Raw genomic sequence first — 23,592 nt, 5'->3', positions numbered from 1 at the left:
TGTGCAACCAATTTCGTTGAGTAAGGCCTGTTTTGGGCAAAATGAAGGTTGCGCAAATATCAACTTTGCTAAAGAGTAGAAATTTTGTTCCAATTTATTTATTTGAGTTTGATTGAGCGTCGTGAAGATAATGCCATAAAACACCTTTGCTTGAAATCCTTGTTTTAAAATCGTAACCAAAGAAGAAGGATTTATGCCCCACTTTTTGGATGATAGACAACTTAACAACTTATGGTATTTCATAGCTTCTTCTTGCAGATATGTAATATGATTTGTCCAAGTTAGTTTTTTGTCCAAGGTTATGCCAAGGTATTTAAAAGAGTTTACTGAATTAATTCTCGTTTGGTGAATTTGTAAATTGTATTGGTTATAGTTTCTCTTTCTATTAAATATTGCGAATTTAGTTTTGTTCCAATTGAGGTTGAAACCGTTTTGGGTCATCCAATTATTTATTGATGTTAAGTGATGTTCCAGTGTAGATATGCCTTCATTTATGTTCTTGGATTGCATGGTTAATAGTATGTCATCAGCAAAGCTTATTATTTGACAGGGTGACCAATCTTTAGCCATTAAATCTAAAATGTAAATATTAAATAAGATGGGACTAAGCTTACTGCCTTGAAGTAGTCCCAAAGACGTTTCTCGAGAAGGAGAGTAGGTATTTTTAATTTTAATAAATATTTTCCTGTTGATTAGTGAATTGTGAATAATCCTGATCATTTTTCCGGGAATTTTTATGTGGTGTAACTTCTGTATTAATATATCTAAATTCACATTATCGTATGCACCTTGTATGTCTAGGGAGACTGCTCGGAGATGTTGTCTTGAATAAAAAGATTTGTAGATGTCGATGATGAAAAGAGACAGAGCATCTAACGTTGAATAATTCTTCCTGAATCCTGTTGTTAGGCGGGAAGATTTGATTGTGTTCTAGATACCATATAAGTCGATTGAGGATTAGGTTCTCAAAAATTTTCAAAGAGCACGTTAATAGCGCTATTGGTCGAAAGTTGTTAGATTGTTCTGTAGAATTGGGTTTCGGAATAGGAATTATTAGAATTTTCTTCTATTGTGAAGGTATGAATCCAAAGTTCCAGATATTGTTGTAATAATTCAATAAACTCTGTAAGCCAGAAGTAGGTAGGTGTTTATAATGGTTAAAACTTATTCCATCAATGCCTGGCGTTGTGTTTTTCTTTATATTGTTAAGTACTAACTGTAATTCCTAGTAAGGAAAAGTCTTTATCTAGTATGGAATTAGTATTACCAAATAAATATTTCGTAAGTTGTAATCTGTCATTATTAACCGTACATGGCGTAAGTTTCATGTGAAACTTTTCATACCATACTCCGTCAAAAACTGATAAAAATTTGTTGGCTTCAGTTTGATTATACTTAAATTGCTTCCAGAATTTCCAAATTTTGTATGAATTAGTTCTGTCAGACAGTGAATTACAAAATTCTTGCCAATGCTGTCGTTTGATGTTGTTTATTATTAATTTAGAATACGCCTTTTGTTCTTGATATTTTCTAAAATTATCTAAGGATTTGGTTTTGATGAAATTTTTAAAGTGCAAAATGCATTTGTTAATATTTTTTGACATTCTGCACTCCACCACCCAGGCTTTAAATTTTGTTGACGGAGATTAGTCTTTCTATTATCTTCGAGTTTATTTTTATTTATATGCTTTTCTACTAATGTTGCTGATGATGCAGATTTCTTTATTAACTTAAATATTTTCGAATCCGACGTGAGATTAAGGCAATTATCCTGAATTGTTTTATTATAGACAGTCCAGTTAATCGCTTGTGATACATGCTGTAATTTAGAGTTGAAACTAAACGTATTATCTGAAGTAGAAGAAGTACAATACCTAGTCTTACGAGTTTTGAAAATAATCGGAAAGTGATCACTATGACATGGATGATGATACGTAGTCCATTCTGTCTCTATGTAGTGATTAACTCTTGACAAAGTTAAGTCAGGTGCGCTAAATGAATTGTATTGAACTCTTGTGGGAGAGCCATTGTTTAAGAAAGTAAAAGGCGAGTTGTTTAGTATATTAAGGAAGAGGCGGCCAGCCGCATCAGTTCTATTTGCTCCCCAAATTTTATGAGATACATTAAAATCTCCTCCAATATAATCAATTTGAGGGTGATTGAGGAGTAAGGATTCCCAGAAAGATACATCTACTTTAACTTCTGGAGGAATATATATATTAACCAGTTTTATATCATTAAGTTGTATTCCCATATACTGGATGTGACTATGATGAGGAGGTAACGATAAATTAAATAGTTGATAAGACAAGTGATTTTTAATACCAATAGTGATCCCTCCATGAGAGTCTTGTCTGATGTGATTCAGATATTTATAGCCTGTAATTTGTAACGGAATTCGCGGGTTACACCAAGTTTCTTGAAGAAGAATTAGATCAGGGTGGAACACATTAATCAAAAATTTTAGATGATGAATTTTTCCATAAATGCTTTGTGGATTCCATTGTAAAATGGTTAGCTGTCTAACATTTGCCATTTTCATGAAGATGATAAGTATTTGAGCGAAAATGCTTAAACAATAACTATTTTTATATTTTTGTTTTGGAAAAATCCTACGTAATGACAAACTTTTTTTTAACTGAGAGAAGAAATTTCTTTCATGAATGCAATGAGTTCTGTGTTGTCGAGTTTAGAATCATACTTGTTCTGGAGTAGTGTCTGGAATATCGTTGGGAAACGTTGCATGACAATATTTAGTTGTGCTGAATTAGTTCGTAAAAATTCCTTTAACTCATCGTCTTCTTCAGAATTTTGTGTGTCGTCTATCGAAGTAGAACGTTTTGATTTATGTGCGCTGTTACTAAATGAGAAGAGTTGAGTTGTTTCCTTATTAACATTAATAGTGCTAGCTAATTCCTGTTTTGGGTTAGACGTACGACTGAATGGTCTTCTTGCTGACAGCGAATCTGGTTCCTTGCTTGTGGATGAAAATAAGCTTCTATCTTTTCTAATAGGGAGTGATTTTTGCAACCAAGATTTAGGAGAACAAGCTTGTTCCGTAACTGTATTTAAATCTGTTTTTATTGGCTGTTTCCTAGCTGTAGGGTTTTTTGAAAAAAACCCTATGACCCTGTTGGAATAAGTATTTTCATTTAAATTTTTCCGTTTCTTCTCTGGTGGACTACTTGTAATGTCCTCCCTTGATTTATCTGACGGTTTTGAAAAGTTCCTAGAGACAACAGTTGAATATGTATAAAAATTGGTACCAGAATCTACTGATGTTTTAAAAGACTTATTTGAATATCCGGGTGGATTTTGGGATAGCCCTACTTGTGAGAAGTTTTGAGCTAAAGGTGGCGGTCGTTTTATCATCAAATTAGCTTCGTTGAACTATATTTTCTCCTTCGCCATTAAAGTCATAATTTGTTGTTATCGAAGTCTTTCTGGACATTGATTGAAGTCCGCTCTATGATTATTACCACAGTTAACGCATTTTGTTGGATTTGTACAAGTGTCTGGAGAATGTGGTTGGCCACATTTTACACAAGTTAATTTTTTGGAATGACAATTGGTCCTTCTATGTCCGTACCTGTAACATCCCATGTTGCAATGTTTGGTGGTGGGAATATAAAGGTGAACATCTCTTTTTAAATAATACAATTTGACTTCGTTTGGAAGGAGTTGGGAGTCGAACGTTAGGATGATGGTAGAAGTAGGTTGTAAGACATCATGATTATCCTTTCTATGGATACGCCTTACTGAAGTTACAGGAATGTCACTTTGTATATCATTTAGTAAATCATCCGTAGAGATGTCAGTATCTATGCCATAGATTACCCCTGTTGAATATAGTAAGTGATTGGGTATAAATGCCTCCCATTTGTTTGTAGTTAGTATAGGATGAGTGAGGAAATTATTTGCTTCGGCACCAGATCGAAACTTGACTTTGATTAAGTTGCGTCCTATTTTGTCAATTACTTCTATACCCGGTATTTCTGCATAGTAAATTTGTCTACTTATTGACATTATATGTCTTTTACCCAATTCTTCAAAATTGGAACGAATGAAAACAATATAAGGAGCTAAGTGATGATCATTATATTTATTTACTTCTACTTGGCGTAGCATTAGTGTGGGGATTTGTTATATGTTTGTCATTATCGGTTAATGACTGGGTTACTGGCAAAGAAATCATGCTAGTCTGTAAAGTTTCTTTCTCCTTAGTATTACCGGTATTTGTATTTGTAGATTCTACTTCCATTGTGGAACAATCTGTGGTTTTTGATACATCTAAAGTCTCTGAGTTGGAAGTTTCCATCATGGCGCCTTTAAATTCCATGTGCTAGAACATGCATACAATCGAGGTTTATGTTACACATTATATACGTTATTTTGTAGCTACTGAAGTTGAAAATTGATAATAAAGAGAGATATTTACAAAACACCTGAATGTGATAGTATTTACACACTTGAAAGAATTAAAAACGATCTCACCTATCTGGTACAATAATCCTAGTTTAATAGTTCAGGAATGTTCTAGTAACGTTGATCACTACACTCTACACTAGGCGAATGTATTGTCTGTGATTTACGTTTTACTTCACTCCACAGTTTTATGATAACAAGGAGTCAATAAATCTTGTTACACGTAACACACAATGTCTAACACTTCTCATTAAATGTTTTCACTTTCAGTTCATTTTCTGGGGAATTGCACTCCTCCATATACACTCGACGCCATGTTCAAGCTCAATTCCCGGGGTTATTTGTAATACCCATGATTGCATATAGGCTATATATTACTCAATATTTGTCACAGACTGTTTATATTTTTTTTCTTCGACGACGATTTCAATATCAACAATGTTATGTTAATAATATCAACTGAGCCTTCGTGATGGAGTTCATAATTTAAACATTTATTTGGCAAACATAGATATTTGATAGAGTGAGTATTTGTGAACAGTCTTGTGGCACCCTTCCTACGTGTTTCTGATAATCATTTAAGAGTAGTTATTAGCAACGCACACACAGACAAGTATTACGAAGATCATATAAGTGCGTATGCAAGAAAACGTATTATACACCTTCTACAGATTTTCACTGGTAAAGAAACGTTCCTATATTCAGTCGTAAAAGAGATAGAGCACAAAACTCATATTTCATTTCCTTTAACTCGAAGTAGTCTAAGGTCAGCAAGTTTTTGTATATTGGATAATTAAATTAGCACCATCTTAGAAAGATAGGCTCAAATATATAGATAAGGTAACATTATCCAACTTCGTTCTTAAATTTCTTTGCTCAGTACGGGATCTGAATAGAGATGCAAACTGTTAACCATGTCCAGAGTTCTGTCCTCTCGCATTATTACAATTGCAATATAATATGGCTGTCAGTGGTAAAAACCACTGGTCCGAATTGGGACGCGGCGTAAGCCGGTATGATCACCAGTACTAAATTAAGATGCTAAAAATCGCACTAGCCGTAGAAATTTAAAAATAAACTTTACTATATTGAACTATACCTAAACCAGGTCTATGCATAAAAGTATACTGATGGTAACTTATGTTTAAAATTCGACCACTAGATAGAACTCGATACATTGCTTTAACTCACCTGCATAAATCAAACCGCCAAGTCTAAAGAACATTAGAGCAGGACAAAAAAATTTCAGAAACTATTATTTAGTTATTTTGGGCTAGGAAATATTTAGACTGTTTCATATATTCAAAAATGCCATTGCAACTTATTGACTAGATTTTGATTATTATACTAGTGTTAATGTTACGTAACAAAATAAATCAAGCTGGGAATAAATCTTACCTTATTTGGTTTTTTGGGATTTGGAAATGATAGTAACACCTTATATGGAACCATTTCTGCTGAATCTAAACCATAGAAAAGAAATCTGTCTTTAATCATATGAGCAAGATCCTCGTCTCTTTGGGATCCAGCAAGATGTGGAAATCGTGATAACTCCCTGGAAAATAGTATATTAAATATTTAGCACAAATAACATAAGCATGGTCGCATTTTACACTAGACGAATATGAAATAAAATTTATAATATCGTCACTGTACTTGTATTCCTGCTAGATCAGCTGCTTTCATTAAAAAAAAAAAAAAGTCTTCGAAAAGCGACAATCAAAATCCATTTGCGTTCAAAAACTTGCTGAAACTCCTACCTCAAAGAAGTTTATAATCCTCAACTTCCTCTACAAACTAAATGTTTATGTTAAAATACTACAGCGGAATTCACTATTGTATTAAAATACTTACATAATGTGAAAGTAAAATACTTACATAATCTATGTACTCAAATAATCTAAATTTAAATTTAAGTCACAGATAATAGTATAATTAATCTCGTATTACTTTCATTATGCTGCTTACCGAAGTACCGTAATTTTAACAGTGTTTGGAAAACACTGTTTGTACACTTTGTGTCTGAAACGTTTCTTCTGTCTTGAAGAGATACGTTATCATGTTTATGTAATTTATAAAAATATGATTCTTATAATCTAGAGTTCAATTAAGTTGTTGCAACATTATTGTAGGACAACAGATCAACAGGATTTGACTCATGATTGTGACCATAAAACATGCTGCCTGTATACCTGTTTTATATAATTTGAAAACTTATAGTATTTTTATTAATTATTATTCTTATAATAAAACTAAGACGCTTCAGTCTAGCAGTTACGTTCCTAATAGTTCAGAGTCAGGCTAAGAGTTGTCGCTAGCTACTCTATCTGTACCTGATGCCAATAGGTGTCACTAGTATCCAGGATATTTTGAAACGCCGAAGGCTTGCGGGGAACAAGTACTCTTCATTACCTGAAGCTGAGTTACGGCATTCTCAACTTGGAGCTCAAAATAATGCATAAATTTCGCAACAACCCAATACATGGCAAGGAAACAGGAGACAAGTTTGTCAAATATCTTAATAGATTCGATCCTAGTTGACTGATTTATATTAAATTTTGGATAAGGTAGATATTCACTACTATTGCAAAAGTCTGATAAATGATAAATGAAAAGGTACTATTATTTAGCCAATGCATGCAATGCATGCGGAGCCAATGCATGCTACGTACAGGGTGGTCCGGAAGTGGGAGTACCCCCCTTTAGTTTCAACAGTATAGTGTTAATTATAGTAAAATGTCTGTACACAGTTACCTTGAAGTCTTAAGAGTCTTAAGAGTCATAAACATCGGTATGATCACCACCCATGTCGTAATCAGGTGCATTCTGCGCCAAGTTCTCGCTGATGTTTTTTGCGGAGATACTCCGGAGTCACGAGGGTGAAGGCGTGTTCCACAGTTGCTCGTAATTCCTGCGTTGTGTGATAACGAACGTTTCTTACTTGTTGCTTTATAAAACCTCAGAGAGCATTGTCTAGTGTCGTCAGATCGGGACTTCTTGGAGGCCAGGCAAAGGGAGCTGGTGAAGATGCACAACCTCTTCCAGTCCAGCGGCCAGGAAACGTCTGATTCAGGTAATTGCGCACGTGAATCGCGAAGTGCGCTGGTGCTCCATCCTGCTGTGTCACAACAGTGTCTTTGATACCATTTTCTTCCAGTTGAGGCACCAACCACTCATTAAGCATCTCCAGGTAAGAATGTCCAGGTCTCCAGGTAAGAAAACATAAATTAGGGGTACGCCCACTTCCGGACCACGCTGTACATTGAAGCACTTGACCAGGAGAACAAATTAACCAGAAAGGACAGGGAGAATTGAGGCAACGGAATGAAACCTTCTGGGTGTCGTTTGATAAAGCTTTTGATTTCCTTACAAGATTAACGATGTTCGAGTCCATTCCAAAGCTGAGAGAATGGATAGTCATTGATGAACTTACTAGAGGCTGAAAATATACCAAAGAGTACGACCTCTTTCTGCCAGTTATGGAACATATATGGCAGAGCTTCCGAACTTGAGTGTCTAGTAGTAGTTTAAAGTGTATTCCCAAATCTTTTGCCGTAAATTCGGAATTTACAAAAGAATTAAATACTTATGATACAATAATAGTAAACTTCCTTCTTTTCATTCACTTAATTAACTGCATGGTCGAGATTTTGGTTTCTAGAATTTTGTGGGAATAACATTAAACACCTTCATTAGGTGTTTCCAACCTTAATTCAATACACTGATGCTACCCTCGGGGTTGTTTTATCTTTTCGAGTCTTCACACTCCAGCGTATTGTAAGAGTGCGATATTGTCAACATTTTTCCTTCAGCTTGTTTCTTTATCCGCAAGGAGTATAACTATTTTACTATTTGAAAGTGCTATACAGTTTACGGAAATCTCCAGAAATGACAGATTTGTTTTTAGAAAGAGACTATGGCAGTTTATGAAACAGGAGATGAAGAGGAACAGACAAGTTATGTGTATGGAACTTCAAGAGTGACAAAATAATGATCAAGTAGTGCGTCTGATACGTCTGTTTCATGATGTCACGTAGTAATAAGAATACGAAATCAAGGCTGTATAATGAACAGTACCTAAAAATGGGTTTCACGTGTTTTAGCGGTGAAGGATATCATATACTACCAGTAAGATTGATGTGTAGAGATTTTTTTAATGCGGTAATGATACCGAATAAATTACTGCACCATATTTCAACAAACACAAACGTTTACCTGGAGAAAGTATTGATTATTTCGAAGTAGTTCTGACTTTGTGAGACAAAAAATAAAATAGAGTGCTGAGTAAAAAATTCTTTTGCGCCCTCCAGCACTTTTGAACTTCAACTTATTAAGTAGGATGAACTGGCAGATCTAACGAACAGCACTTTAAAACTTCAGTAGCAAGAATCAGGTTTATGTAACTTCTGGATTCTACTCAGAAAGATTTTTTCTTACCTATCTAAGTGAAAGAGCTCTTGTGAGGTGCAGGTAGCCAGAGCCGAAACTAAGGTTACCAAAGAACACCAACACAAATAAAAAGAAATATAACAGGTGGAGTGGCTGGGAATAATCAAATCTAAAGTAAAATTTACATAAAATGCAAATTTCAGGTAACTGTATAGTTACGTCCCTTCTTGGAGATGAAGGTAATCTCCTGTAAGAGCCGCCACTGCCACATGTAAATTCGGTAGAGCATGAATAATTTCAGTTAATAAGAACAACAGATCTCAGGGTTATCTGTGCAACAGTCATGGCCTTGAAGTTACTATAGTGAGTTTATAAAAAAAATAGAAAAAGGTAAAAAAAAAAAACAACTTTAAATTAACAGGTAGCAGCCTGTTTTAAAACTCACTATCTCATGACTGTAAGCAATGGTTCTCTGAGCATAATACTCTCTGGGCCCCATTCAGAGAGCTGGTCAGACATACATACAACAAGAGAAAATGCTTCCTTGTCTCACACTCCTGAAACAGAACATTTTTAATTAGTAGTAGGTACTCACCCTGCAGCAAATTGAGATGAAGACAAATTCTGGTTAGAGATGGCGGTTTATTTTCATAATAATTGAACATCAAGATGAGTGCTGATGTTTGTCAACACTCCAATACACTTTGACACACAAACTTCCTTCTGTAGTGCACTACTAAACACATACACTAATTGATAGATTATTAGATATACAACACTTCTTTCTTTTCACTTTATAAGAAGAATTTTACAGAGGGGAGGACGAAACTTGATATTTGAGGTCTGGTTGACCTCAGAGAAAGAGAAAAAAATGAGAGGAAAATTTATATACAAATTTCTTTTACTCCTCATTTAGCGAGTTCACAGCCTCTGACAGTCTCAGAGAGGAGAAATTACTATCACACACATTTTTTGTTTGAAAACAACACATTACTGCAGATACATTTTAAAGGAAACAAAATTGAACTAATCAAATATCCTCATAGGTTCACTACACTGTTCCTGTAGCTGATAGGACACTCACGCAACAGTTCTCGCTCGAAGTTACCATGTCCTTTCACATTCCCATTCCACTGCAGAGGATAGCAGGTTCTTTACAATGTTTGATACGCCGGATGGCGAATTATCTAGATGCGGACATGTTGTATGTCCGTGAAAACAAGCAAATACCAATTGCTTGGAACCTTGTTCAAAATGTCCAAGGAAGGCACTGTGTTAGTGACGTAACAGGCCTTTTTAAAATATCTCAACTAGAGATATTGAAGGTTTACTTTTCCACTGTCACACTGGAAGTGTAAATGCTTCCCCATACTAAAGGTGGTGTTTTTGACAAGATGTCTACTTAGTTCTTCTCATACGAGTACTGGTAGCACTATGTCGTAAAAAAAATTTTTTTTTGATTTTTAAAAAATAACTTCCATTACAAATTGTCACTAATAAGTACGACTTAGTTTTCACTACTTCAGATATATGTGCACTGTTCAACAAATATCGTAAGTCACAATAGAAGGTGATATGCAGAATCAAAGTTCACAACACACACGAGTTTCCGAATACATGTCGGTCATGTATTTCTCAACAGGAATCTCCACGGGGACCGCTGTCCACACGTCTCCTGGGTTATAACTAACCGATAACTAAGGAAGTATAGAGGACTTCCTTCCGTCGATTTAACATGTGTTCTCTCCCAGCGCTATAAACGAACTACCTCTTGTTCACCACCGAACAAGTATATTTACTCCACAAAACTTCAGAAAAAGAAGGACTCGCTCCTTCTTGGTTCTTGCAACAAAAGGTTTGTTGCCCCAGGCAAATCTTCTGGGTGGTCTTTTGCAGAAATCCTACGAAAACCTGCCACTGTCTGCACGTTCTTTCCCGCAGTTCTTTGACAGGTGCTGCCATTGCTTCCAACTGTGGTCATTTTTGATAGCTTCTGCTAACCCCAGAAGTCTATGAAGTTTTCAAAACACATAATTGTTTTCACATATAAACAGTATTATGAATAATAGAAGACCAGGTTATCATACACAAAAATAAAGTAAAATACACATAGAATACATAGTTATAACTGACATAAACTGTCATCTCTCTCGGAACTGGAAATAAGCCCATTTTCCTGCGGCTGCCTTTCAAAACGTCTGCTACTAATTGGCATCCATGTTTGTAAGGAGAGAGAAAAAGGAAACATCTTTGGTTATTATTAATTTTGACAATTTCAAGATCCAAATGTCTTGTACGAAAGGGATACACGTTGACTAAAATAGTCATGAATTTTGAACGGTATTTCCAAGAACGATTTGAGCGTAATACGTTAATATTAATATTTTACATAGAAAAATGAGTCAAAATAATGTAAACATTTTAAACTGGTGTTGCATCTTGGGTAAAACTAATAGGTGCGCTCGCAGACGGTACCGGCTATGGGTGAAAGGGGGGTGGAAGTGACGCTTGAGCTCGCTGCTATCCAAAATCACACCTATAGAAATCCAAAACTCACATGTTGACGCTAAAATTTTTACAACTTTTTCAACAATAGAAGTTGTGCGTCTGTTACCACTATTTCCAAATCAGTGTTGTTTCACTAAGAAGTGAGTAGGATCCTTCCTGTGTATAATAAGTCTTATTCTGTCCCTCATATAGTGATTTCTTGAAACGGTGAGTTGTGAGGGACCTCCCATCTAGTATGCTAGGCGACGATGAGTCGGGAGAGAAAGAAAAAAAATTCTCTGTCAGCGCTAGCTCCGTCTTCCATGATTCTAAAATCAATGCATGATTCCCATAGAATATGCCTATTTCTTCATTAATTAATCCAACGTAGAGTATCTTAATATCATTCTTCCTTCATCCCCATGTATACTATATATTATACAGTAACCCAGTAATTAGATGCAAGCGTAAAATACAATATAATTAGCCTCTAAAGGAAATAACACAAATGACTGAATAAATACAATATAATACAATATTGTATTAATATTTCCGTACTACGCTCGGTGTTTTAAACATCTTTAATCATACTAACAGAATAATATTCACTATGCATACTAATTAATAAGCAATTAATTTGATCACAAATTAAGCTATTTACATATTGATATGTAAATGTACCCCTCATCTGCATATTCATATGCAGATGATGGAGAAGGACATTGGCCTTCTACACTCTCATCGTTTTGATGCAGTTTTCCACCCCACATTCACGTGAATGTGTGTGTGCGATTTTTTATGATTAATATAAAAAATAGTTACATGTAGTAGTCTGAAAATTTTAGGTGAGAAAATGTGTGTAAATTTATTTTCCATCTAACCCGATATACGACAGATTTTTAACGGTCACCAACTCAATGAGAGTCATTGAATTATTACGTGAAAATTCAACTTTTCAATATTATTGTGAACTAGCATCAATTACCCGCTGTGCTGGGTTAAATTAAGATAAATACTAATATGTTCCGTTACTCAGTGATTTTTTACTATTGCTAAAGCTCTCTGTGATATCGGTCATTTTCGATCATTTTTATATTTCTCTCCCCTCCTCTCCCCCTTATTGCATGGCTGATTTTAGATTTAAACGGCCGGAACTATCACTGTTCATCACAGCGACCTCGAAAATCATGGATTCGACACTGATATTGGTCATTTTCGATCATTTATATATATATCCTTCCTTCCTTCCTTTCCCTCAAGTTGCAGTGCTGAATTTGGATTTAAACGGGATCGGATGTGTCACTGTTCATCTCAATAACCCGAAAAACTATGTATTCGACACATATCGGTCATTTTTGATCATTTATAAATGTATCTTACCAGGCGCGTATCCAAGGGGGATCTAGGAGGCCGGACCCCTGAATTTTTACTGTCCTCTTAAAATTTTTACGGTAGGCTTGCAAATGAACTAAAATATGTTGATGAACTATAATATGGTTGGGTCGGGCCCTCCTACATTTTTGGTCCGATACTGGCCTGTCTGCATACTGGCCTGTCTCTCCCCCTCCCCTCCTCCTCTAAGTTGCACCGTCAAAATGATATAATAAAAATCATCCCAGGCCCAAACTTCATCTATGTTGAAAATTTGATCGAGTTCGGTTGGGTGGTTCAAGAGATTAAGAGTTACAAACTTAGTCATTCAATTTTATAATATAGATATGTAAACGTAAGATTTTGTATCTGTGAAAAAGGTGTTTAATGTATACCTGAGAAATCCCCTTTAAAAATTAACTTTTCTTTAAAATAAACCATCATTGTTCCAATAGAATCTTTATTATTACATAATTAATGTCAGTGAAAGAGTGTCGTGTAAGATTGTGTGCACTAATAGGGTGTCGCCGTAATGAAAGGTTTGGAAAGCACCGGTGTATGGTTTTGGCCCTATTACAACAGCCGTGTCTGCTTTGTAATACTATTACTAAAAGTTCTCTTTAACCGTTGATCATTGAAAAGAAACACGAAAAAATTGGCCGCAATAACAAGTTGCTCTCATTTCCTTGTGAGTAATCCATTGCTTTGGGATATTATGTGCCATAAGTCGCGTAACAAACGATGCTTTGAAACAAAAAGTGGAAGGCATTGTGAATTTAACTATGAAAGTATAAAAAAATACTGATATGCATATGCATTCGAAACAATTACAAGTAGCCTTTAATTTCTTTCATGCATGAGGTTATACAATATTGCTCTTTTAAAACCAAATGCTTCAAAAAAAAGCAATTTAAACGAGCCTATTACCTGCAAACCGTAGGGGGAAAGTAATTATTTAATAGTATGTTACATTACCTTTACGTATTATTTTAAGAGTAGACTGGTTGCTTAAAATAGTTCTGAGATTATCTCTGAAATTATGTCTATCTTTATTTTGAAAGTATAAATATTTTTGAAACTAGTACAAGAATTTCCTGATTCTGACCATGAGTTACAAGGTAATAGCTAAAGCTAATGTTAGGAGGAATGGCTGCCTTCAGCCAGGAATGTAAACCCCCTTATCGTTCTTGAAGTACTATCCTCAGTACCCCTGTGCGGTAACGGATTCGATTCCCGATTTACACTCAGTCGAAAAAGTGTAAAAGCTTTTTCACTCCAGCAATCCTGAGTGAGGTCCTCTTCATTCACATGAGGCAAATGCCGGGATGGTACCTAACATATAGCTCCCAGACCGCTTCCTTCCCTCCCTTCCGCCAAGAGACGTCATTCTTTATACGTGACGGGCTAACATGGCCATAGATTCCGAAAGCCCAGAAATCTAATCCCCTCCCTACTATACCAGATGTGGAGCTGCAATTTAAAGTGGAATCCGAACCACCGTAGTGTGTTCAACATGTCAAGGCCTTTCCACCTGGAATAGAACTCGAAACTGTGCACTTAAAAAGATGCGCGCTATCCACTAGATCAGCGGGAAGTACGTAAACTAATTAGTGCTGCGGAGATTATTTGAATAAACCTTGTTCTGTTATTCAAATATTCATCCGAAAGAGCAATTAGTCGAACAATTCTTCATTATTCGAATAACGACTCTAATAATTATCCGTTATCTGAATAGTTATTCCAACAATTATTCGAGTAACGAATTTTATTCCAATAACGAATATTTAAAGATTCGATTTTTTTCGAATTCTAACAGCACTACCTAATACATATTCTTATTTGTTAACTAGTTTAAAATTTCGACTATTTCTTTTCTCATCGCCCTCAAAATGTCAATGATTCAATATGAATCATAGCTTTGCCTTCTGGATACTTCTGCTTGAATCATGTGTCTATTTTGGCTAACTTGGGACCCACAGCACTCAAATCAAGATAGTCTGCGTGAGACTCAAGTTAAAATGCATGAAATACCTATAGGACAGGCGGTAACCCGCCCAAAAATGTAGGGGGGCCGGTAGAATTTAGGGGGCCGATCTAACTATATTATAATTCATCACTAAATTATAGTTCATTTGCAAACCTACCGTGAAAATTTTAGAGGGGCCAGTAAAAATTTAGGGAGGCCCGGCCCCCATAGACCCCCCTGGATACGGGTATGTTACAGGATCTGTAAGGTTTAAGCCTTAATTACTCTGGTGAAGAAGAAAACTTACACTCTGGTAGTAATCTGTCAGATCCCAATTGTTTCTTTCACGAACATTGAATTTTATTTTATCCAGTGCTTTAGTTGTTTTGACATTTCCAAGGAAGTCGTAATTTTACATAGATACTCCAACATATATTTGTAAAGTGTCATCTCTGTACTTAAAATAATGTAATTTCATTCTTGTTTGAAGATGAGCTACCCGCAGACGGCAACAACTTCTCTAAGGTGAATGGAATCTGTTACGTCGTTTTGAGAGTTCTATGTAATACACATATATAATTGCGGGAACTAAATATATATATATATATATATATATATATATATATATATATATATATATATATATATATATATATATATATATATATATATATATATATATATATATATATATAAATCGAGTTTGCCAAACACTGCGTTCTATTGTACGTACGTCATTCTACGTACCAATAGAAAACAGTAACGTTTACACTCTGGTGGGATATCCCAGACCCCAAGTAACTCTTATTGCAAAAAGTCACGCCAAAACATGAGAGTAGATAAGAAACCAGCAGCATGTATGACAGCTTTTAAATTTAGAGAGGACTAAATGACTACTGGGATCTGTGAGACCCCACCAGAGTAGTAACGGTTAATTATGTGTCATTTTGAAACTGAGTACTATCCCCTACTCGTTCTTTCTTATCTCATGGTCTCACTGAAAATAAAAGAACCACAATCTATGATAACAGTACTCCCGATGGGCTTCTTCTCCCTATTTAAGATCGGTTTAAAAGATATATTTCTCTCCAGATCTTTCAACGTGTTGGCGTAATTTGTTTTGAAGTGCCGTGTTGCTTCCCACCCTGTTGGAATTATTTGGAACCATACAGAAACAATTCTCTTACAATTTTTTAAAACAAAAATGTTTTCAAGTGAGAGCTTTAGAATATAAATAATATCAGTTCGATCTCCGATTCACTATGGACTCACTTTAGTTAAGCTGTTCACGTCTTATATAAGCTCCGTGCTTAAAGGCATATTACTTTTTTTTTTTTAACTTTTATGTGAAAGGATTCAAGAAATGGTTGAGCGTATTTATACATACAGTCTAGTCTATCTATCTGTTTTCAGGTTTATAAGCTGCTACATTCCGTTTTAAAGAGTTTAGTTTACCAAAAACTCTGTCCGTGTGTCCGTCCGGGAGACACATAATTTCAAGACTATTTAATAGATCACCATCAATTTTGACCAAGATGTAGAAGATCAAAAGTTAGAAATGAAGTTTGTTGGTAGAGGTGATCCATCCAGTTGAACCGAACTCAATTCCTAATTTTATATATCTCGTTTGTACTAGTATACAACCCAATAGACTGAAATAGTCTGACGTCACATCGGTATCGTTGCTATGGTGATCGTAGTTTTATTTTCTAAACAACATGGCCTTAGAACCTAAGTACAAAGCGAAAATAGTGACGTGTTAACTTCCGGATTACAAACATCAGAGTAAAAGAAACACTTGTATATGTTTTTAAAAGATTCCAATGAATGAAACCACGGAAACATAGAAAAAGCAAGCAATTAGGTAAATACTATGTTAAAAATATGTCAAGCGTTGGAAGTGAAATGTTTCCCCTAATATCGCAGATTTTGTGTTTTATGCATTTGGATGTTACGTTAAGTGTCAAAATATATTTAGCTTATTTATTATCGGACATTAAATTTAAATAATTCTGGAAAATTTTTATTTAGTACCATCGGTATCACACATTACATTCCAAACGTGTAGGTCTACAAAAAAGTGTTTAAAACTTATGCTGAATCCCTCATAATTGGATGTTTCCTCGCTATTATATTTTTAAGGTAAGTAGGAAATATAAGGGAAGATCCGATGCATGTTAACCGACCAGAAATTGGTCCAGATTGAAAATTCTCAGAGCATATATGGTTACAAGCTCCGTGTTTTTTTTTTGGGGGGGGGGGATTAATTGTTTCTTTATTTTGTAGCGACTGTAACTATGTACTCATATTTTAAAGGGTGGGCGTAAAATATCTGAATATGCCAATATAATTAACATCAAGGATTTCAAAGTAGACTATTATTTTTTCTTGCAGACCAGACAAATCAAGTATTTGTTCTATTTTCATTGTGCTGACAGCTCATCAGTCTGTACCTTACGAGTATTTGCATTGCGTGTAGTTGCTTTTGTTTATTGTGCATTACCTGGTAATGGCGTTGGCATTACGTATGCAATTTCTATCTTATCACATTACCTAGAAATGTGCCCCCTGTAGAAAAAGGTTCCTTATATGTTACTTCGTTAATTACTAGATTTCACTCGTAAATTTTCTAAATAGTGGACCCATATTCTTAACCTGTATCTTTTCCTGTCAACTTTACTTTGTCCTCAAAATATTCTAAAATTATTATTAAATGTGTGTTCTTATTAACAGTATAGGCCTACTTCATAGTATTTCTATCGCTTCATGCATTTGTTTAGAAAACAACATGGCGATCGCCATGGTAACAAAGAGGAAATGACGACATCACTATTTCAGTCTATTACACCTTACGTCAGGTTGGTTGTATACCATTTAGTTACTTTTAATATAACCAAACTCCTTCACGTGGCGTACATTGTGACTTACCGGTATTTTCTCTGGATTTTTAGAACAGATTCGTATATAAGTCGCGACTAGTCTAGAATGACATGCTCCAACTTTATTGCTGTTTTCTTCAGCATATCGTATAACTTGTAGTTTAAAACAAGAATTGAAGTTAATTCTTTTGCTTCTCATTCTTTCTTTAAAAGAACTACTAACTATGAGGTTCATCCCATAAATAATGCACATTAATTTTTATTTACGAGTATTTATATTTTAATTTTTAATAATAACCTTTTACAAGCCTTCAATGTAGTCTCCGTGTTTTTCAATAACGGAGTCATAATATCCCGAAATCTTTATTGAATTGCTCGGATAATGGTGGTAGGAAGCTCTCTTAAAGATGGAAAACGCACGTCCGCCCATAGGTTGTTTTAACTTTGGGAATATATCGAAGCATGATGCACTCGTCTAGACTATAGGGAGCATGAAGTAACACCTCCCAATCATATTCACGTACCTTCCCACTTAGGATATTTCCAAACTGCGGGCGAGCGTTGTCATGATGAAAATAAATGGCTCTGCCTCGAGTAAATGAGGTCGGGCTTTGTGCACTTTTCCGCGTAGTTTTTGCAGGAAGTCAGTTAGCACACTGTTCTCACGCTTCTTCCATATGTAACTCTATTTGTTATGATTCTTTGGTGATCTAGACAAAAACCATTTGTTTGATGATTGATTTAGCTCGTTGATATTTTGTTGGTCGTGGGGAAATTGATCTCTCCACTTGTTGGACTCCTAGGTTATGCTCAAGCTCATACTACTACTTCGAAAAAGAGTTGCCCAATAAGACACAGTACTACGGTCTACTGTTATATCGCCGTAAACTTCGCACAAAACGCTGTGGATGTCCATCGAACTTTTGCCACGTAAGATTTCAATCTTAACGTATGACTTTTGATCATCAACAGACAAAGCACACCAAACACGTGCAGCCTCAAATTCCAAGACTGTCACAGCCAGAATAGGCACATTATAGTACTCGCAAGCACACGTTTTACATCTTAATGAACTGAAGCTCAACTGGCATAAGGTTTACTGTGATTACATCAACAACTAAACAGTGTTAGCAACCCATGTCATTGTTTATGTAATGACCCTCGTACCTGCACTCAATTGAATGATAACCATCATTAACCCAACAACAATGATGAATCATGCTTCAAGTATACCCGTACCAAGTAAGTATTGTTGTGATGCCAGATACCGGTATTCATATTTCTTGTTATTTTCATGTGTAAGTCACATATTTAACTTATACAGTTCGGTCTAAAAATATCCCTACCTACATGTTTTCTTGAAAAGCTTTGTTCGTGACTTTAATGAGAGGCTATTTACTGATATTATGTAATATATCTTCATGTTATTGTTTTACAATATAGTTTACATTAGTTAACATGAAAATTAACAATGTTTTAAAAAATCTGAACTCTTTCTGGCAATGATGTAACAAGTTTCTTACATGTACCTCGCTCGATTTCCTTACATGAACATTTTTTCCATTATTTCTGTTCTGTTACCACAAAGTACTTGCACAATTTAGAAGACATAATAGAAACAAATTTTCGATGGGGTTCATATCAGGTGAATTAGCCGGCCACCATAACATCTGAATACCTAATTCTAACTACACTGTTGGATTGTCCTAGATCGGTGGCACGATGCATTGTCATCTTAAAAAATGAATGGCCCAATGTTTAAACCACTGAAATGGTTCCTACTTTTATTCAAAAGCTCCTTCTTTTGTATCTCACAGTATAATAAACCATCGTTTGGACCTGTGCAAACTAATTCTTCGTACACATTTGAAACACGTTCCTCCCCATAGAATTACACTTTCACTAAAAATTTTTGTCTTCATGATGCACTCTTGTATTAACATTTCTTGCGGCTCCATCCACAGTTTTACACCACTATCATGACCGAAAACGTTGGATTTCTTCTCATTTGAGAAAAGTACCGCTTTCCATTCATCAACTCTCCACTTTACAAAGACATATCCGTGAGTTCTTCCTATCCTTCAGGAGCTTCTGTGTCAAACGAGACTTCCTTACAGGCTGTTTCTTTTAAATATTCATGTGCGACTATTTGGTGTAAAATATTTCCACTTAAGTCCTCCCTTATCTTCGCAGCAACCTACCTTTCACTTAATTTTCTCTCTTGCTTCGCAATCCTTTGAGATTGCCCTGCACAATCTTGGATTTGCCTTTTCTTTAAATCTACACCGATGCCATAGACTTACAACTCAAGTTTCTGTTTGACGTTTTAAAACATTACGCAGTGTTTTGTGGTCAATGTCTAACCTTCTTGCGATTTCTCTATTCGATGTTTCTTGTGACTTCAGTCCCAAAATCAGACTGTAAAAACTTGTTAACACTAGTGAAGAGTGGTAAGACAGCTTGCATGAATAGCAAATAAATCTCCGTCATAGGGTCAGTAAAAACTTTTTTAATATTTTAAACCTTGCTTGTGACTCGTCAGATGATAAAAAGAAGGACTTCAAGGCAACATACTGTTTCAAAGCCCTTTCAACCGCTACTTCCAATGTCAGCCATCGAACAGAAACAGGATTTAGGATTTTTCTGTATTCTACATCACAAAATGAGCAGAACTCGTCCAGGAGTCCCTTCCTTTTAGTGCTGTGTTCAAACCAATAGAATAAATCCACCCCAAAATCCTCAATATCAAAACCAAGAACAGACCCAAACTCTGACATAGCTTTACAGGCCGTATTGTGCAGACTGTGGCAAGGGCATTCCATAAAAAAACACATGAGCATTTTCCCCCAAACTCTTGTTTTGATTGAGTTAGATTTCCCAACATTTACGCTGGTGTTGTCAACAGAGAACCCACTCTTCATTCTGTGTACCAAACTGGTATGGGAAAATGGAGCTAAAGCGCCGTTCAAAATACAGGAAGTCTTAGTTCTGGCACACGTATAGTTCTTAGCAATATTACTATCAGCAAAAATTTGCCTAATAGCAGTAGTTAGGTGATCAGAAAAAGAAAGCGGGATGTTTTCTTGCACCATCAAATGTACCATTTTTACTTCGGTATTAATTACTTTGTCATCCTTAGACTTGGCAAAATTAAGTTTAGGCGGTTTTTTAAGAGAAGAAGCCAACTTTGCATGGATTGAACTTTCAATATACCGTATTATATGTTTTCTCCCTTGGTGGGCACAGCTGACTTCGGCACACTGTACACTTAAAAAAACAGTCTTTACCAGGGGCAGGGTGTTCAAAAGGCCAATCAGTAGTCCTTTCTTTTTGGAATCTGGTTTTATGTTTAAAAGAGCCCGCGTGTTTGCTTATTTTACTTTTGTTTTGAAGGGTCTTCTTACTTTTTGATTCATTTCCACTGATGTCGGTGTCGTCCATATTCATTGTTTAGGTTAGTCCTACTTTCTGAATTAACCACAAATTCTAACTTCTTATAACTGAAGTTAATGAAACAGAAACAAGGCCTACTAATTAAAATAAAAGACTATTAGCAGCACACAAAAAACATTTGCATTGAAACAGGTCACTAAGCGATGTAAACAGCACAGTCACGTAAACATAATGGAGACAGGATGTAGTTCACTGACTGCTGCAGTGGAAGGCAGCATTGCAAGATCTACTGAGTTTGCAGGAGATCTCCTGAATTTTAGACAATCTACTGCTCTACTGCAATTAAGCACGAAAAATTAAGAATCTCCTGCTTTTTCTAACTTCGAGAATTATTTTTGAGTTAATTTTGCTTTTATTAAAATAAGAAAGTATGAAAATGCTCTGAAAACGTTCGCAAAAATCTTGGGAATCTTGAACTAATAAGACATTCGGTCGTTTTCCGTTGAACTGATGTGAATTTCCAACCTTGTCCGTAATAAGTATTAAAGAGAATATAGTAATAGAGCGCGCGTGTCCATATGAAAACCATTATTCACTTTAAGTCGGGAGTGGAAGGCACTGTTGCCACACTTGGTACAATTGTACCAAATTCAGCCCTTTTTGTCATTCGTCGGCCCGTTGGTACTACGGTGGCATTTTCAGCCCCTTTTGTGAAAAAGTTGGTACAATTCTACCCAATTCAGCACCATTTAACAAATACATGTCACATTTTCAAAAATGTCAGTAAGACTTTCCCTACATCTCTTTCTTTTGATGTCTTTCATGGAAGGTTCTAGGACCCTGGACCGGTTTTACATTTTTTACAAATGTCAGTTAACTTACCTTATATTCTTCTTACAGTCTATTATCCTTCTTTGGTCATGAAATAAGCGAGAATAAGGTACAATAACAGTGGTCGGCATGAAAATGCTCCCACGAGGGTGAAAGGGTGTGCCGGATAGATTTCGAGAAGCTGATTACGAATATCTCATCGAGAAAGTTCCAGCACGTAAGTTTTTTTTTTTTTTTTTTTGGCGGGGTCCTGTTTCCACAATTGACAGAAAAATCGTATTTTTCGTATTTAATATGTGTTTTCCGTGTTTGGAGTGCATAATTCTGAATTTTTACGAGGGTGAAAGGCTGTACCGGATAGATTCGAGAAGCTGATTACGAATATCTCATCGAGAAAGTTCCAGCACGTAAGTTTTTTTTTTTTTTTTTTTGGCGGGGTCCTGTTTCCACAATTGACAGAAAAATCGTATTTTTCGTATTTAATATGTGTTTTCCGTGTTTGGAGTGCATAATTCTGAATTTCTATCTTAATCCAAGAGCTGTTACTAGGCTATATCCCAGGAACATTCTTTTCTCTAGCTCACGACCCCCCAGAAACGTACCTCCTCCCCTTGAGTTGCAAAGATTTATTGTTCCACACTGCATACACTAAAACCTAGGCGTTATTGACGGAGAAAGATTTCGTAATCAACTTGCGATCTTTCGTCGGCTCCCTTTTGTCTAGACGACAGACAGATTGTTGAAAAAAAGGCGCCAAGACATACGCCACGTTGCCGCGTGAAACAAATATTTAAGTTTCGAGTTGATCTTTGTGTTAGAAGGTGGTGTTACGCTGTGTCTGTGTATACTGTAGGTGAAAAATATTTCTGCGTGAAATATTGGCGTTTGTGTTAAACGAACATGCCTAGAACTTGCAACAACTCGACAGATTCATTCTGCTACATATGTGGGGAAGTGATTTTCAAGGGTCAAACTAGGCCATTGTCACCGTTCCTGAAGACAGTCTACCATCTGTACTTCGGGTGTAAAATCGACGACCAGGATCGCGTTTGGGATCCGAAATAAAGTTGCAACTCGTGTGCGGGTACTCGCACAGGATGGTTGAAAGGTACACATAAGTCGATGCTGTTCGCCGTACCTATGGTTTAGTGCGAGCCCCGTGATCATGTTTCAGACTGTTACTTCTGCCTGACTAATATAAAATGTTCCTCAAAAAACATGAAGCATAAAATACAGTATCCTAACTTGGATTCCGCGAGGAGACCTGTGAAACATGATGTTTGTCTGCCTGTACCCGTACCACCAGACTCATACACCCTGTGCAGTGTTTCATCCGATGAAGAACCTGCTGCTTGTGAGGATGTTGCACAATCTTTGAATACACAGTCAGATCCCAATTACGCTCCAGTGCCTGACACTAATGAACCACATGTGATAAGTCAGGAAGAGCTGAATGATCTGATCAGAAACTTAAACCTTCCCAAGTCTAAGGTTCTGTTGCTTGCATCACGACTTCAACAATGGAGTCTACTAAACCAAGATGTGAATATATCGATGTATAGGAAAAGAAAAGTGAACCTAGTTCCTAATTTTACAAAGGATAGTGATTTGGTGTATTGCAGTGACATTCCATCGCTTATGGGACAACTGAAGTTGAACTACAACACTGAAGATTAGAGGCTATTTGTAGATTCCTCTAGGATAAGTCTCAAGGCAGTGTTACTACACAATGGCAATGAAAAGCCAGCCATCCCTATTGCTCATGCTGTACATATGAAAGAAACATACGAGAACATGCGAAACCTATTGCAGAAAATAAAGTACGAACATTTCCAGTGGTCTGTATGCGCT

At 35.9% G+C, this 23,592-nt stretch overlaps 1 protein-coding gene across 1 annotated transcript in view; it reads right to left on the bottom strand.

Moving 5' to 3' along the window:
• Positions 1 to 23,592, bottom strand: part of LOC145695208 (glutamate carboxypeptidase 2-like) — a 120,003-nt gene that overhangs the window by 74,748 nt on the left and 21,663 nt on the right. Inside the window, exon 3 of the mRNA XM_081772194.1 lies at positions 5,824 to 5,980. Within this exon, the coding sequence (XP_081628320.1) occupies positions 5,824 to 5,980 (157 nt within the window). The remainder of the gene's footprint in view (positions 1 to 5,823; positions 5,981 to 23,592) is intronic.

Source organism: Thermobia domestica, chromosome 9 (assembly GCF_964235325.1).
Source record: "Thermobia domestica chromosome 9, izTheDome1.hap1.1, whole genome shotgun sequence".
Taxonomy (NCBI): Eukaryota; Metazoa; Arthropoda; class Insecta; order Zygentoma; family Lepismatidae; genus Thermobia; species Thermobia domestica.
The sequence above is the reverse complement of the archived record's forward strand: the minus strand, read 5'-3'. Positions and strand labels throughout refer to the sequence as shown.